Source organism: Engystomops pustulosus, chromosome 8, assembly GCF_040894005.1.
Source record: "Engystomops pustulosus chromosome 8, aEngPut4.maternal, whole genome shotgun sequence".
NCBI lineage: Eukaryota > Metazoa > Chordata > Amphibia > Anura > Leptodactylidae > Engystomops > Engystomops pustulosus.
This window is the reverse complement of record NC_092418.1, coordinates 41,131,278-41,150,020: the sequence shown is the minus strand read 5'-3', so window position 1 is coordinate 41,150,020 and position 18,743 is coordinate 41,131,278. Positions and strand designations below refer to the sequence as shown.

General features: G+C 44.2%; 1 protein-coding gene across 2 annotated transcripts in view; it reads right to left on the bottom strand.

Annotated features, from left to right (window-relative positions):
- USP7 (ubiquitin specific peptidase 7) overlaps positions 1 to 17,759 on the bottom strand; it is a 40,072-nt gene extending 22,313 nt beyond the window's left edge. The window contains exons 1-4 of one of the 2 annotated variants that reach the window (XM_072120743.1): positions 16,994 to 17,759; positions 3,365 to 3,469; positions 2,300 to 2,498; positions 660 to 798 (exon numbers count right to left, since the gene is read on the bottom strand). In XM_072120743.1, the coding sequence (XP_071976844.1) occupies positions 660 to 798; positions 2,300 to 2,498; positions 3,365 to 3,469; positions 16,994 to 17,078 (528 nt within the window). In that variant the 5' untranslated portion in view covers positions 17,079 to 17,759. The remainder of the gene's footprint in view (positions 1 to 659; positions 799 to 2,299; positions 2,499 to 3,364; positions 3,470 to 16,993) is intronic. The other variant, XM_072120744.1, reaches the window with a different exon arrangement.
- Positions 17,760 to 18,743: the final 984 nt, after the last annotated feature.

The window sequence follows — 18,743 nt, the reverse complement described above, 5'->3', positions numbered from 1 at the left end:
CTTTCAGCTGTTGATGTCCTTATTTGTACAAAAAGGCTTTAAAAAAAGTTTGCAAGTGAGGGATTCCAGGCCCTATAGATGTTAATTGAGACCAGCGCCATTCAGGCATGTACATAATTTTTAAAGCTTTTTTGTTGTAAAAACCAGGGCATCAAAAGCTAAAAGAGGAGATCCTGCTGGAGGAGGCAGACACCACTATGTCAGTGTGCTTGGTTTACAATCCTTCATGCTGGTGGTAGATTTCCGTTAAGAGATTTTACCAAATCTCCATACATGTAAACCCAGAATCGTGTATGGAATTGTAGAAGCTTTGACTGCATCTTTCCCTGTTCCCAGCGTTTTGTCACTTTAGAAAGAATTTGGTCTCTAGATTAATGCAAATGAGCCTCTTGGGGCACCAAGGTCTGAGCTACTTCTTATTGAATTGCCCCTTTCACAATGCTGGGTGATGAAAATGGCCGAACCAATAAACGTATTGCACCAAAATGTTTATTTTCATAAAGATAAGATGTGATTTTCCCTTTATATTGACAGATCCCTGGTAAAAAGGAAATGTGAACACTGAATAGTGTAGATTTCCAGATATACATGAGGGGACATTGAGGAGCGGGTAAACTCCCTGTAAACAAATAGTGCAGGCTAAATAAAACGCTACTCACACTCCAAGCCATGAAATTGGAAAATCCCCAATCATTCTCCTTGTGAAAAAATAAGTGACTAATGCGTCTGCTGAAAGATTTTTCATCGTCCTTGTAATTAATTATCTTCAGCACTGCCTGTGCATGGCACGACCATGACCTGCAAGAGACAATGGCACATCTGACTAAAGGAAACACACGTAATACAAGGAGATTTGCTGTAATGCACCAGATTATTAAAGTGTAACTAAACCGTTAACAAAATTTCATTAAATGAATAGTGCAGCTTAAAGTAAATATTGTAATATGCTTCTGTTCCTGTGTTTCTTTTCCCCTGCCTTTCTACCTTATTTCAACTGTTTGTGTAAATCAGCTTTCTGTCCTGTAGCCACTGACAATTGACTTAGGGTGTAAATGATGTAACCCATCAGGATAACAGCAATGCTGCTGCAGGTCCCATTATACACAACAGAAACTTGTACTTCACAAAGAATTCAGCTGCTTTGTTTTTGAGAAATTGCATTTAGAAAAGGTATCCATCTCGATCAACTTCTGGAGCCAGAGTCATGAAGTCAATGTGAAAGACACCCCTACAAGGCTACTTACCTTTCCAAATGCGATTCCCAAAAACAAACCTTTTAACTCTTTACAGACAGAGCAAAGATATTCATATCTCCTCAAAGAGATTACTCCTTAAGGGGGAATATTCTCCATATATGGAGAGTTAATCTTTAGCCTCCTTTCCTTATCTCTATGCTTTGTACAGGACTTTGGATACACTACTCACTACAAGAGAAAGAAGCAGCAGAAATGAGTCTTAACTAAATGAAATATATTACATAGTTTACAATTTAGTCCTTTATTCATTTCTGCAATAAAAATTAGCTTCAAAAGTTTAGTTAAGCTTTAAATAAGTAATAACTATAGCTCACAAGATGACAGAACACAGTATTCCTGTAACCTCATTTAAAGGGGTCGTCCATGATTCAAAGAACATAAATTTAGTGAAATAAAATCAAGCTTGTTATTGAATTCATGGACAACCCCTTTAAAGTCATTCCGATTTGCTTAATATGTATTAAGGCCTAATGGGAAAATATACCTTCGGTGCAATCCCTGACCAGATATATTTGCAGCAATGTAAGGTCACTCAAAGTTGCTTAGACCTCACAAAAAATTAAGTAAAGGACTAATCAAGTCAGTGAGAACTGGCTTCAGATTAAATGTCAGATTTTCTGTAGAATCAAAATGGACAGGCTGAAAAAAAAAAATAGAAAACTGCAAACTTGAAGGCAGCCAAAAGGGGCTGGGGGATTTAATCAATGGTATTTTTTTTTTTTAGATCAATTTGACTAAACCCTAAATCTTTAAAGGGTTATGGTGTAAATTGTAACATAAGTTGTCTACAATTACAATACAGTTGTCCAATAGGAACCAGGGTCCTATTCCCTTGTCTGAATGTGGTAGCAGGTTGAGCCGCCTCATTTATTCTCTGTAGAGCTGCATGTGTTGTACTAAGAACCTCCCTCTGTTCCATACACCGAGTCCACGTGCAAACGGCTCCTCCATTCAGACAGATGAAGCAGCTGACATTAAAATGGCCCAAACCCCCTCAACATCCAAAACACAAAAACTAAGCAACAATAATAAAATGTCCGTACGTGGAATCGGATTCAGCGTTGCACTGAAGAAAGAATCCCACACTTTTCTGATGAGGTCGATCTGGGTAAAATCGTGGCATCACCATAATTTTCCAGGGCAGATTTCGCACAAAGCAAGGAGGGCTCAGTACAGATTCACTAAGTCGACTAAAGCGCTCCACCGTGAACTGAAATGTCGCTTCCGATCGCCAACTGGTATCTGAAAAGCAGAAAGTGACCACAAATGTTTTCTCCACAGTATCTGACATTTATAGGACACCATGATGAGGTTCATAAAAACATTAACTAAGACCATAAAGAATGTCACTGGGGTACGAGCTGCAACATGCTCCTGCATTGTAGATATCTACTCCCACAATGCTACACTACAGGGATGGATTCTATAAGCTTAAAGAAATTAACCAGGGACACTCATAGATCCAGACACCGTGAGTGGTAATATTCTTAGATTTGTAAAAAAAAAATGACCTCCTTCCTTCTAAGAATCAACTTTTAAAATTATGCTGAAGGGATCCGCTGGGTGTTACCCTCCTCCTGCTTCTTTTGCACTCCCCCCTCCCATTGCATAAGATGATGTTTCAGCACACAGTGCGGCAAGTGCTCTTGTAAAAAGTGTAAGCCTATGAAGCTACAGCAAAGAGGAAGAGCTCTAGCAACTCTCCCAGGAGCTCTTCAGGTTCATTAGTATAATTTTAGAAGCAAGGAGGCCATGGATAGCAAATATAAGATTACCAGTTACTGTGCCTGAATCTATCCGTCAATGTTCCTGGTTTATCATGATGGATTTTGATGGTAAATTTTTATATAAAAGGGTAGTCCCATCTCGTAGAATCTTGTGGGATTGCCATTTAGAAGCTGGGGTTATCACAGGCCGGGGGTCAATTGCGACTATTGCCTCTTTACAATCCCAAGAAAGGCATAGAATCTGTGTTCTAGGAGATAATCTAGTAATCTCTGCAATGTTGTGTTAAAAGGAACTTCCTTTATAAAAGTTCCCTTGAGAGTTGACTTCCTTAGGATGAGAATAGCCAATCTCCACGCTTGTGTGCCACCTGCATGACTTACCGTCTTCCATGTCCTCTTCTGCGTTATTGTGGCCATCACCCATTGCGACATTTCCATTTATTACAGGATTAGGTGTGATTCTTGGAGGGTCATCAGCATCGCCAGCTGAAAATACAAAAACAATCTAAATGGAAGTCCACCACAACGACCCTTTGTATAAAAAATTTAAGGGATTTGCACATTTTTAACATAGTTTTTCCGATATGTAGTGTGCTACTTCGGTCAATTGTAGCTGTATACAATGGTCGAGGCCCTTTATTAGCATGGTCATGAAAACCCAGGGCTTCCCAGAAGGACCACTGCAAGAGGTTAAACTCAATGACTATACAGTCACAATAAATGTGATGCCACTTACTAACATTAACAAAAAAATAGTCCACTAAGCACCCAGAGAGGAATACCCAAATCCCCAGACTGCTATAAGGCCACGTATGTAATATACCAAAGCCCATATATACACACAAAATCAACACCAGCCCCTACGTACTATAGATTGTGATTTCTGTTGCGGACACAGGTGGGTTGAAAAGAGTCACCAAAATTAAAAGGGGTTTTCCCCACAAACACAAGTTAGGCCCTATCCACAGGTGGGACACCATCGGACCCCTCGTTTTCATGATCTGTGGGGGTTTCATCACAGAGACCCCCACTGATCAGCAAGTTAAGCCTCATCCTGTGAATAGAGCCTAACTTGTGATCGTGGGGAAAACCCCTTTAAGAATTTTTTTTTTTAAATACATACCGTAGTTGTGGTATAAAATGCACAGAAACTGAAATAATTTATTAAATAGAATATCTATATTTTTCCACAGACATAAGTCCTAATTGTGTCACTAACCTTCATATTTATCCCATTGATTAGAAAAATGACACATTCTATGGGTGTACACAGTTCTGAAGAGGACGTGTAGATTTAAAGGGATCAGAGAATCTCCATATAAAACGTGGAATCATTTCCCAGAAAGGATCAGACTCCTACTTTCCATGTAAAAGATACTTTCCAACATTTGATGTGGTCTTAGGAGGTTTTTACAACAAGCATGAAAGCAGCTTTTCAAGTGTGTGGCCCAAATCAGAAACCAGTGGAGCAAATACTGTGCGAGAAGCTAGGAGAGGTCCTCCCAGACACGTCTCAACCCCGTGGACTCTTTACCAGCATTGTATGCAAAATACCTTTCTAAAAGATGCCCCATTTCCCAGAAAATAGAAGGGCATCACTGTGATCCTGTTCCTGCATAACACGTTAGTAAAGGCTTGTGGACCAAACCCTCATGACAGGGTTTTCCAGAAATTTTATACTGATCAACTATGCTTAAGATAGATCTACTATAATAGACTGGTGGGGTCCAACGTGCACCCCATATCATCGGCCTTTGGTATTATACACTGTATGGGGATGGAGACAAGTTTCGTTTCTTCCATCAAACTCAAGGCTGGGGTTACCCAACCCGAACACTGAGTGGCTGAATGGACTTCAGTACATCAGCTCAGCAGCTTTATAATCCAGCAGAAGTCACGGAGACAGAGGTTTGACAACAAACTTGCTTGTGTGATATCGGCTTCAGGCCAATGGCACATGACTAAGCAGATTCTTCATGAACTCAACATCACACACCAGCACATTAATCCTCCTCCATATGTGCATATTTGTATACACCGTTTTGACCATTTGGCTTATAGCTGGGCCACAATGTAAGATACATAGACAGATTAATAATTCTCCCCCTAAGAATTTGTCCGGGCTCTCCTACAACTAGCTCAACATAAGGGAAATGGCCTGTGAAAAGGGGCGGGGCTCCACACACAAAAAACTGTCTGTGCTCAAAAAAATACAGCTAATCCAACATAATTTTGTCCTAATTTTCTAGCGTAAAGTAAACCAGCTAATAGGAGCTGCAGAGTACGACTAGACTTATACCAGGACAGATTTATCATCCAGCACCAGATGCTTATATAAATCTGGTGCAGAATAAGACTAGTCTAACACTGCATTGTCTAACCTTACGACACTGCTCCATAGAGATTAGATTATCAGTAGTGAAAAAAAAAAAAAAAAAAAACGGGGGGAGATTTATCAGAAGTTTGAGGTAAAAAAAAGTTCTAGTTGCCAGTGGCAACCAAACAGAGCTCTGATTGGTTACCATAAGCTACTAGAACAGTTTTGCTCTCAGACTCTTCTGATAAATCTCCCCCATCAGGTCTCTGTGACACCTGAAAGGCTGCTCCCTGCAAACCTCATGCTCCTGGCTTCCTTGCAGTCATACTACATGTCTATTTTTAGCATCTAGTATAATATAGAATTTTTTTATTTTCTTTCTTCAAAGCCCCAATTTTATATTTTTACCTACCACAAGGCTTTGGTTATGAACATTGGACCATACACAGAAGTGACAGATTTTAATTGAACAAAAAATTCTTAATATCCTTTTAGCTACATACAGAACACAGCATCTACAGAAAGACCCCCATAACTGTACAAATCCTGACGGGGTGCAGTACATCTAACTCCAGCACTGCACACACAATGATGTATGAATTTCCTATGATATATGTGCATATAGTCCTCCTACAAGAGGCCATACCTGACAAACATAATATTGACCTTTTAAAAGGGTACACCCTAATCCAAAGCCGTAGGTCATTATATAAAATCCATTAATAAAACCCTAGACCCCTACGCGTACACAGCTATAGCCATTCATACAAGTTTTACATCTTCTCTCTGCTATGGCAATAGGTAAGTATCAGACTGTACAAGTGAATACTCTGCAGCTCTACCGATTTCTCGGGAGAAGCCCTTAGAAGTAATAACATATAACAGATTGCATTGTTTTGCAAGTAGCTTCTTATTTGGGATCCATTATAGAATCATAATGATGATAAAAATATTGGTGGAGTCACCCATTACATGTAGTCTCTGGAATACGTGGCTGCAGATCTGGTTATACCGGAATATTCATCTTAATTAATGGAATGAAGTTACCCATTCATTACTGAGGTGATTCATTGACTTCACAAGCCTCCTGTGCAGCTATGAAACCAACAACTGGACAGAGTATCCCACTCCCTCCACAAAAAATATATTTATAATATTTATTATATATGCACACAGTGAGCTGCAAAAGTATTCACACCCCTTGAACTTTTCCACATTGCCAAATGTCACAGCAGCCACAAAAGACATGTATATTTAACAAGATAACCATCATGTGCTTGTAAAATGGAAAAAACACTGTTCGGCGCTTTTGCAAATCATGATTTGGCAGATGTGATAGACGGCGCTGGGGATGGAGAATTCCAAGAGTGACAAGCGCCTGTGTGACACCTGCGAGCATGGAGGAATAACATGGAGAGGTGTATCAGGGGTGGCCTATAAGTCATGACACATGATTAGGCTATGCCACCCCTGTCCTGCTGGTAGGCAGAGAGGAGTAATCCTGAGCTGGGGTATCAGACCTCCTGGTCATTAGGCTTTGCCACCCCTGTCCTGCTAGTAGGCAGAGAGGAGTAATCCTGAGCTGGGGTATCAGACCTCCTGGTCATTAGGCTTTGCCACCCCTGTCCTGCTAGTAGGCAGAGAGGAGTAATCCTGAGCTGGGGTATCAGACCTCCTGGTCATTAGGCTTTGCCACCCCTGTCCTGCTGGTAGGCAGAGAGGAGTAATCCTGAGCTGGGGTATCAGACCTCCTGGTCATGAGGCTTTGCCACCCCTGTCCTGCTGGTAGGCAGAGAGGAGTAATCCTGAGCGGGGGTATCAGACCTTCTGGTCATTAGGCTTTGCCACCCCTGTCCTGCTAGTAGGCATAGAGGAGTAATCCTGAGCGGGGGTATCAGACCTTCTGGTCATTAGGCTTTGCCACCCCTGTCCTGCTAGTAGGCAAAGAGGAGTAATCCTGAGCGGGGGTATCAGACCTCCTGGTCATTCGCTTTGCCACCCCTGTCCTGCTAGTAGGCAGAGAGGAGTAATCCTGAGCGGGGTTATCAGACCTCCTGGTCATTAGGCTTTGCCACCCCTGTCCTGCTAGTAGGCAGAGAGGAGTAATCCTGAGCGGGGGTATCAGACCTCCTGGTCATTAGGCTTTGCCACCCCTGTCCTGCTGGTAGGCAGAGAGGAGTAATCCTGAGCGGGGGTATCAGACCTCCTGGTCATTAGGCTTTGCCACCCCTGTCCTGCTAGTAGGCAGAGAGGAGTAATCCTGAGCAGGGGTATCAGACCTCCTGGTCATTAGGCTTTGCCACCCCTGTCCTGCTGGTAGGCAGAGAGGAGTAATCCTGAGCGGGGGTATCAGACCTCCTGGTCATTAGGCTTTGCCACCCCTGTCCTGCTAGTAGGCAGAGAGGAGTAATCCTGAGCGGGGGTATCAGACCTTCTGGTCATTAGGCTTTGCCACCCCTGTCCTGCTAGTAGGCAGAGAGGAGTAATCCTGAGCGGGGGTATCAGACCTCCTGGTCATTCGCTTTGCCACCCCTGTCCTGCTAGTAGGCAGAGAGGAGTAATCCTGAGCGGGGGTATCAGATCTCCTGGTCATTAGGCTTTGCCACCCCTGTCCTGCTAGTAGGCAGAGAGGAGTAATCCTGAGCTGGGGTATCAGATAGGAGGCTGCACTGCCGGGTAATAGTCTCTCAGAGGGATTATCCAAAAGGTTGTGCCATTTCACATCAGCAAAAAAAAAAATGCATTAGTTTTCGGCATTAGGCTACATTCATAGAGTGTTTATTGCCTCCATTATCATGATATGTCGGGAGGATTCCCGATGTGTCTTTGAAACAGAAGGGTTAGATGTATCCCAATGTTTGCACAGTGGAATAAGACGTCCGGTTCCTCCCCCAGAAAGCAGGAGTGAGGATCAGCAGCAGCCAGGGACTGGCTCTGGTCCATGTTCACGGTGTTTCCCCAGCGATGACACTCTCCTTATATAAATAGTGACATCACTGGGGACCTCCCAGAGCGTATACACAATCAAAATTATACAACACCACACAACTTCCTAAATGTCAAGGTCATTGTGTAGCCCTATGTGAATGTATCCTAACATGAGAATATTTTGCACTTATTTCATAAATTGTATATATTCTAAAGCACCGAATAAAAAAAGTAAATGAAAAATGATTAAAAAATTTGAGAAAACTTTCAAACACCTGCAAGTTATTGGTGTTTATCTGGCACAGATTTGCTGATCTGGCAACTTTCCAGTTCTCGGTGCAAATCTGTTGTGCCGCTCCAAAGTGACCGAAACCCTACGGCAGCAGGTTGTACAGATAAAGCCAAAAGGGTGACCCCATCAACCATAGCAAGAGAAGTTATTCCTAGTCTGTGATTTCTAGAATATTGCAGAATTACAACATCTTAAACACATTCAAGTTTCCCAAGAAAGCTGGTCACACGCAAAATACAAAGGCAAGAGAGGAAAGAATAATGCAGAGAAACTCCATGGGTAACTGTCTCAACACTGCAATTGCTCACCAGTTCAGGTCTGAACAGGGGAAATAACGGTCTTTGTCCCGTCTTACGACTCAATGTTTGAAAGCATTTGGACTGAAAGGCCACTGCAGTGACCAAATCGCACACTAGCGGAAAGAATCCAGAGACTAGACTCACCTCTTATGCTGTATGCACTAAGGAGAAATGGTCCACAGTTCATTTTAGTGATGAACGCCAGTTCAATTTATTTGGGTCAGATGGGAAACATTTTGTTTGTCAAAAAACTGGGAAAATACTGAACCCAAAGTGTGTAAAGTAGTCAGTGAAAAGTTGTTTGGGAAATGTTGGGCAGCAGGAGTTGGGCCTCTCATACAGCTACATGGCAAGTGTGTATCAGAACATTCTTCAACATGTGGTTTCTTCCCTGTGTTCTTTACTCAATCATCCAACAATTTTCACACAAGACAATGCCCCCAAGCACACAGCAAAATGGCTAAAGCAGTTCCTTAAACAGTAAACAATGAAATAGCCACAGCCCAGAGTCCTGATCCACACCGAATAGAACACCTCTGGAAAAGCCTTGGTAACAAAGTTATGCCCAAGAAACCCACAACAGTCACAGAGGGAAGAGTGTGGACTACAATCCCAGCAGAGCCGCAGATGTGCTGAAGCAATGGCCTGAACACTTCCTACTGATTGGCGACTCCTGGAACCATCAGGAAATTTTGTTATATTCTTTATCTGTGCTACAGTCATTGCTGTTCTCCAACTATGATCCTTGCTTTTTTTTGCAACCTAAAGGGTTATGTTTATATGGTTATTTTTTTTTTTTTTAAAACACTGTTTTGTGCTGATCAACTGATCATACATTTTTCTTTCATTTCAATCTCCAGTTTATATGGCTCAACAGGATGGAGCAGCATGGAAGACACCTTGCTGCATCTTTCCATCCTGTGTTTACAATGCCTTTGTATACCAGTACAAGTCCAAGGATACGCTCAGCATATATGCCGTGTGATTGCAGCCTTATAGATGCATGTTTTTTGCAAAAGTTAGATGGCAAATAAACTAGCACTATGGCCATTTTTTTTCCTTTCACTTAACCTGTCACCACCCCCCCCCCCCCCAAACAGTATCTTCTTCTGTAACATGTACATCACCTGGAGGTCCTCATTTTTATTACATTGCTGCCTAAATGAAAAATCATGTTTTATTCTTTTGTAAGCTGAAGTCAAGGAGGTGGAGCCGTTCCATCAAGCAGTCAGGTAACCCCACATCTGTCAGTCAGTCTGCTCTACCAACTATTGTCAGTAGTGATGTAATGATGGGTCAGTGTTATCTATATAGAGGTCATTGTACAGGGAGGGGGAGGAGATAAGCGGTGACATCATCTATTGTCAGTAGTGATGTAATGATGGGTCAGTGTTATCTATATAGAGGTCATTGTACAGGGAGGGGGAGGAGATAAGCTGTGACATCATCTATTGTCAGTAGTGATGTAATAATGGAGTGTTATCCATATAGAGGTCATTGTACAGGGAGCGGGAGGAGATAAGCTGTGACATCATCTATTGTCAGTAGTGATGTAATGATGGGTCAGTGTTATCTATATAGAGGTCATTGTACAGGGAGGGGGAGGAGATAAGCTGTGATATCATCTATTGTCAGTAGTGATGTAATGATGGGTCAGTGTTATCTATATAGAGGTCAGGTGTGCAAATCAATTGTGACATGGAATAGGAAATATAAATCAATATTGCTTCAAAGAAAAATATAACATAGGTGACATTCCAGATTATACACAAAAAAAAACATTTCAAAACTGTTCAATTTCTGAATAGCATTGACTTGAGGCCTAATGGGCTAAATACTTTGCAGGTACCTTTTATTAAAAGTTGTCCCAAACATTTATAATCATTTGTGCTGCTGAATTGGGGAAATATAGCATAAGCTGCACAATGGAGGAAGTATATTGGTATTTTGGATCAAGAATGCACTCCATAGCAGATCACAAATCCTAAAGACTACAGATCAATTTAATCCTACATAAACATCTACAACAAGCAGTGGTAAATCACTTACATATAAGCCAACATGCTGAAAGTGACTCCAACTCAGCCTCCTCATTTTCCCCAACTCTGACTCCAACCCCGCCAACATGGTCAAGGATTCAGACTTCACGGCCCTTCACGACCCAGGAGTGATAAGTACTTCCATGTCCTCTCCTGCTCTTGGAGCTGCTCCATTCTAGATCCAGATCCCAATGCATACAACCAGCATGGAACAGAGTAGAGCAGCACATGGAGGGGAGGAGATGCTGCAGGGAGGAGCCAGCAGGAGAGGGATTCGTTTATTTTTATTTTTGTCCAGTATTTGTAGTGTTTTGGGTGTGTTCAGTACTATCAGTGTGCTATGGGGTCTCCAGTATTATTGTATACACTGGGAGGGGGTCTCCACTATAATTGTCTGCTTGAATGCAGTATTTGGTTGCTGGGGTGGTATTTATTGCTGTACTATGGTATTTATCATTTCTGGGGTGGCATTTTGTACCGTACTGTGGTTGTTGGTGCAGCTAGGGTGCTGGTTGCTTATGTGGCCCCTTAGTTTAGCAGTAAGAAATGATTTATGTTAGGTTAACAAATAGGTTAGAAATTGCAATATTGCAACTTGATAAAGAAACTATTTAGAGCTTAGCCATGATCTCTTCATTCTACTTCACCTACAAGGCACATGCCGATGACCCCAAAATATGCATTAGATCTGACATGTTTTTCTTGGGTCTAAACATGGAATATCCCTACAGACATTATTGCCTTCATTATTGTAATCTGCTCGGGGGGTGGACCATCACCTGCACACAGGACACATTCACAAAACTCTACATTTGATGTTAGAGAGAACATGCAAACCCTGTATGAGGAAAGGAGGAATAAACAAGGATAAACCTAAACTACATAGTAATCCCGGCCATCACTATGTAATAGCGTAAAAGGATTGTATAGGGCACTAAAACCTGATACAAATAGTATGAGGCGAGTACATTTAGTAAGTGAATTGAATACGATTCCCGCATGATAAACAGATCACAATGTTAAAGGCCCAAGTTTTAAAGGTTAAGCCCAATCTGATCTGTTTCCCAGTAGGTCCCGATGAGCAGCTGTCTATGAGATTGCAGGATAGATAGGTGGTCTGGTAGCTTAAATTTAAGAAAAATCATAGCTAAATATTGTGACTAGAGATGAGTGAATAACAATTCCTTCTGAACTATCCCAGGGGAGTATGTAGAAATTTCCAATGGAACGGATACTATTTCATACACATGGATGGGGTCAGTCTAGCCAAAATCCTTGGGTTTGACTAGCGGTACTCTAACTTGTATTGTCACTTTTTTACCACCAGGATGAAGAATTGTAAACCAAGAACACTGACATACTGATGTATGTCCCATGGGGGAGGATCTGCTCTTCTTTTACCTTCTTATGCTCTTTTTTTTTTTCACGAAAAGAAATTTTTAAAATTAAGCAACTGAGCCTCGGGGGCTCCAGGCTCCATAGGTATTAATTGAGCCAGGCGCCTTTCAGCCTCCTTTGTGTAATTTTCAAAGCCTTTTTTGTAAAAACAAGGGCATACGAAGCTAAAAAGGAAGAGAATATTCTGCCAGGGGGGCATACACCAGCTGGCCAGTGTGCTTGGTTTACAATTCTCCATCCTGGTGGTAGATGTTCTTTACTGACGGAATTTGACCTTTGAAAGTTTTAGACGTTTGGGGTACAGTACAGAGGATATCCAATAATGTGAGATAATGGCTCCTTGTGTCCAAACTAATACAGAGCTGTAAATCCTGTGTATCAAGGTAGATGAGGTTGAATAAAGAGACAGGTCCATCAGATCCAACCTATAACCGTACAGTACTGATCCAGAGGGGGAAAAAAATACTATTACAGAGAAAATGAGAAAAAAAAAAATCAGGGAGAGAATCCCATCCCAACTCAAATATAGATTACGAGATCTTGAGTCCTATAGTCTGACTGCTCTTACACTGAAGAATCCCTGTATCCTCGGTGCAGAAATGAGAGCCCCTTGTTGGTACCAGTTCTTAGTCTGAAAAGGTCAATGTAAGATCTCAATACTATATCCAGAGATCCAGTCTATTTTTAACTGGGATTTTCATTAAAGGGAACCACATTTTCACAAGTTGCAGAAACTCATTACAACTGTATTGCAATGATGACTTGTCTGTGCTGCTCACTCACTCTTCAGCTCTCAGCCCCCATCTTTGTGCTCTTGTAAAACTCCCTCCGACTGATGTCAGCTCACCAGGCCTTGAGCTTAGTCCTTGTATGAGTAAAGGAGCAGGAGGGAGGAGCTGTACAGGAGCTGAGAAGAGACGAGTGAGCAGAACAGACAAATCACGTTTTTTTTTTTAAGTCAAACCAAAACAAACCTGGGACTTCAGAACATTATTCTGTCAGGGTGCAAGGCAAGTTAAAGCACACTATGTGTGCAAATGCACATTTAAAGGGAGAAAGGCATCTTTGCAATCAAGCTGTAATGGCCTTATGCAACCGGTCTTTAGTAAAAAAATGAGGTCCCTGGTGACAGGTTCCCTTTAAACTGCATATCAATGCCTACTAATATTGGCAGATTTTATGAATAGAGGTTCCTTGCAGTGGAAAAGTGGGGGTGCATGCATCACTCTCCATCCACTTCTATAGGAATACCAATAGCAGACCACTGGTTCCTCTTTTCACTAGCCCAGAACTCTACCAAACATCTTTCAGGAATCGGGCCTAGTATTTGGGTAAGGCCTTGTTCTGTTTAATTAGACAGAGCGGTAAACAGGCCACAAGTGGATGTGATGTGAATGGCCTGTGCCACAACCACTTTAAGCAGATGACTGGCAGGGGATGCCCGGTGTCAGACCCCTGTTCCCAATCTGATATTGCTCACTTATTATTCTTATAACATAATAAATTTTCACCAAAATCAGAAAATTCACCCGAGAAGTGGCTTTGATATGGGACATACAATGTCGTCTATTAGACCCCAGTTACAAGCTATAGACCTCATCCCAGAGGCGCACAATGTCCTAAAAATCACACGTGGCTATTTACAAACAAATCCTAGTTTCCCCTTCTGTGGATCACTTATTTCTGGACTTAACAAATCTACACCCCTGTGTCTAGAGAGCAATCCATCTACACAGATTTATTCTTACACAATGATCATAGTGCATAGGGACCGATACAGAACATAAGATACAATGTAACGGAAAGGACATGCACAGGAGATGCAAATGTAATACAACTAGGAGATGCTACAAGCTATGGGCGTCCCCATCTGCCCCTGTTATTCTGGTGTATGTTATCAGGTAGTAATGTAGGAGATGCTATATACACCCATCACCCCCTGGTACTCCGGTGTATGTTATCAGGTAGTAATGTAGGAGATGCTATATACACCCATCACCCCCTGATACTCCGGTGTATGTTATCAGGCAGTAATGTAGGAGATGCTATATACACCCATCAGCCCCTGGTACCCCGGTGTATGTTATCGGGTAGTAATGTAGGAGATGCTATATACACCCATCAGCCCCTGGTACTCCGGTGTATGTTATCGGGTAGTAATGTAGGAGATGCTATATACACCCATCACCCCCTGGTACTCCAGTGTATGTTATCGGGTAGTAATGTAGGAGATGCTATATACACCCATCAGCCCCTGGTACTCCGGTGTATGTTATCGGGTAGTAATGTAGGAGATGCTATATACACCCATCACCCCCTGGTACTCCAGTGTATGTTATCGGGTAGTAATGTAGGAGATGCTATATACACCCATCACCCCCTGGTACTCCAGTGTATGTTATCGGGTAGTAATGTAGGAGATGCTATATACACCCATCACCCCCTGGTACTCCAGTGTATGTTATCGGGTAGTAATGTAGGAGATGCTATATACAGCCATCAGCCCCTGGTACTCCTGTGTATGTTATCGGGTAGTAATGTAGGAGATGCTATATACAGCCATCACCCCCTGGTACTCCGGTGTATGTTATCGGGTAGTAATGTAGGAGATGCTATATACACCCATCACCCCCTGGTACTCCGGTGTGTGTTATCAGGCAGTAATGTAGGAGATGCTATATACAGCCATCACCCCCTGGTACTCTGGGGTATGTTATCAGGCAGTAATGTAGGAGATGCTATATACAGCCATCACCCCCTGGTACTCCGGTGTATGTTATCGGGTAGTAATGTAGGAGATGGTATATACACCCATCACCCCCTGGTACTCCAGTGTGTGTTATCAGGTAGTAATGTAGGAGATACTATATACACCCATCACCCCCCGGTGCTCCGCTGTATGTTATCATTGTACAAGCTATATACAGCCATCGCCCCCTGGTACTCCGGTGTATGTTATCGGGTACTAATGTAGGAGATGGTACAAGCTATATACACCCATCACCCCCTGTTACTCCCATGTATGTTATCAGGTAGTAATATGTAGGAGATGCTATATACACCCATCACCCCCTGGTACTCCCATGTATGTTATCAGGTAGTAATATGTAGGAGATGCTATATACACCCATCACCCCCTGGTACTCCCATGTATGTTATCAGGTAGTAATATGTAGGAGATGCTATATACACCCATCACCCCCTGGTACTCCGGGGTATGTTATCAGGTAGTAATGTAGGAGATGGTACAAGCTATATACACCCATCACCCCCTGGTACTTTGGTGTATGTTATCAGGTAGCAATGTAGGAGATGGTACAAGCTATATACACCCATCACCCCCCTGGCACTCCAGTGTATGTTATCATGGTACAAGCTATATACACCCATCACCCCCTGGTACTCCGGTGTATGTTATGAGGCAGTAATGTAAGAGATGCTATATACAGCCATCACCCCCTGGTACTCCGGTGTATGCTATGAGGCAGTAATGTAGGAGATGCTATATACAGCCATCACCCCCTGGTACTCCGGTGTATGTTATCAGGCAGTAATGTAGGAGATGCTATATACAGACCTCACCCCCTGGTACTCCGGTGTATGTTATCGGGTAGTAATGTAGGAGATGCTATATACAGCCATCACCCCCTGGTACTCCGGTGTATGTTATCAGGCAGTAATGTAGGAGATGCTATATACACCCATCAGCCCCTGGTACTCCGGTGTATGTTATCAGGTAGTAATGTAGGAGATGCTATATACAGCCATCACCCCCTGGTACTCCGGTGTATGTTATCGGGTAGTAATGTAGGAGATGCTATATACAGCCATCACCCCCTGGTACTCCGGTGTATGCTATGAGGCAGTAATGTAGGAGATGCTATATACAGCCATCACCCCCTGGTACTCCGGTGTATGTTATCAGGCAGTAATGTAGGAGATGCTATATACAGACCTCACCCCCTGGTACTCCGGTGTATGTTATCGGGTAGTAATGTAGGAGATGCTATATACAGCCATCACCCCCTGGTACTCCGGTGTATGTTATCAGGCAGTAATGTAGGAGATGCTATATACACCCATCAGCCCCTGGTACTCCGGTGTATGTTATCAGGTAGTAATGTAGGAGATGCTATATACAGACCTCACCCCCTGGTACTCCCATGTATGTTATCAGGTAGTAATATGTAGGAGATGCTATATACACCCATCACCCCCTGGTACTCCGGTGTATGTTATCAGGTAGTAATGTAGGAGATGCTATATACAGCCATCACCCCCTGGTACTCCGGTGTATGTTATCAGGCAGTAATGTAGGAGATGCTATATACACCCATCACCCCCTGGTACTCCGGTGTATGTTATCATGGTACAAGCTATATACAGCCATCACCCCTGGTACGCCGGTGTATGCTATGAGGCAGTAATGTAGGAGATGCTATATACACCCATCACCCCCTGGTACCCGGTGTATGTTATCAGGCAGTAATGTAGGAGATGCTATATAGAGCCATCACCCCCTGGTACTCCGGTGTATGTTATCATGTAGCAATGTAGGAGATGCTATATACACCCATCACCCCCTGGTACCCCGGTGTATGTTATCACCTGGTACAGGCCTTGGGTGTCCCTATCCCCCCTGCTGCTGGTGATGACTCTGCACCATGGTGGGTGATGGGTGCGGGACACATGGCCGGTGAGGGGCACAATGACTGGCAGTACAATGATGCGCGGTACCTTCCATCTCCATGTCCTCGGGCTCACTGAGCTGCTGCTCCCCGGGCTTCGGCTGCTGCTGTTGTTGCTGCTGATGGTGGTTCATGTCTCTGGCTCCGGCCTCTGAGGCCTCGATCAATCCTGCTCGCTGCGCCGGCGTAGATTTGGGCTGCAGGCCCGGTTGTGATGGGGCGGAGAGCGGCCTCGGCAGGGCCTGCGCAGCGGCTGCAGCCTGGGCCTTTCCCGCGGGCGCCTGCAGATGCGCTGGAGGCGGGAGAGCGGAGGGAGCCGGCGGCAGGGATACGCGCACGTATTTGCTCGCTATTCGCCCAATTTCGGCGCCTTTATAGGGGTAGGGTGAGGGGATGCTGCTCCCCGGGGGCCCTGGCGGCAGCGGCCGGGCTAGTGGCGCACGCGGCTCCGCAGAACCGGGACTGGGCCGCGCAGCTCCGGGCCGGGCACAGCGCTAGTGCTGCTCTCAGGGGTCGCCCCGCCGCTCATTGGCGTGAGGAGAGCACAGCCGCTGCAGCGGGAGCTCTGCGGCCTGACACTGCCCGGCAGCCCCCGCGTCTCATGTACCCGCTCCCCGCACACACTAGCGCCCGGGCCGCTGGCTATCCCACTGTAGGGCGGCAGGCACCGTCACACAATCCCGCGTCTCCTGTCCCCCCGCCGTGCCGGGCTCTTTCCCTCTCCTCAGCCTGTGTGTGTGTTGGACACCAGGCTCTCAAAATGGCGGCTCAGTGAAATGTCACATCCGCATGGGGCAGCGTGAGAGGAGGGAGGGAAGGAGGGGGAGATAATCAAACGCGAGACCGCCACATCCCCTCCTCCTTCATCCATCCATCCCCATCGCCTCCACAGAGCTACTGTTCACATGTGCGGGAGGCGGCAGCTCCGTATACCGCCCGTATAACGTGTGCCAGGCACATAGATACATGACAAGTGCCACCACAGGGACATATTTGTCACTTCTGCCCAGGGGTGCCCATCCCATGTACCCATGTATTATCATCCTAAAGTGTAGTGAGGTGGCACCATATCATAACCAGAGCCTGAACTAAAGATGGGTGCGGCAGTGGCATCGCCCTGGTCCTGTACCCACCGGTATCTACCCCCATAAACATGTAGGGATCTGCTGGTACTGGTTCCCTGGCCTGGTACTGATCCAGCAAGGGTCACGTCCCCTCTCATATGTCTCAGAGAGATCCTCACAAATACATTAATCATATGTTTACACAGAAATTCCATCATGAAAACCTGTGCCCGTACCCCTCTGCCATGGAAATCACTGTGGAGGCGCAGATGCTGCTCAGGGCGCGTTCACACGTTCCGCTAGCGTCGCACAGGGGCGGAGTTTGGGGCGATCGCATATGCGTTTCCAGAGAAACGCATATGCGATCGGCCCGAGCCCCGCCCACTGTGCGCTAGCGTCGCGTTATGAACGCGACGATAGCGGAACGTGTGAACGCGCCCTCAGAGGTTAGGACCTGCCAGTCAAAGTCCATATCCAAAAACTCCACAGTAGATGTGCCCAATCCGTCAGGGGCTTTTCTCACTTAACCCTTACAGTACTCAGCCCTTTTTTATTTTTGCATTTCTGTTTTTTTACTCCTCTCATTCCAAAAGAGATAACTTTTATCTTTTTCAGTTTACAGACCTGTGTGAGGACTTGTTATCTGCGGGACAAATTGTACTATTTAGTGGCACCATTTAGTATTCCATGCAATGTACTGGAAAGCTGGGAACAAGTTCCAATTGTGGTGAAATT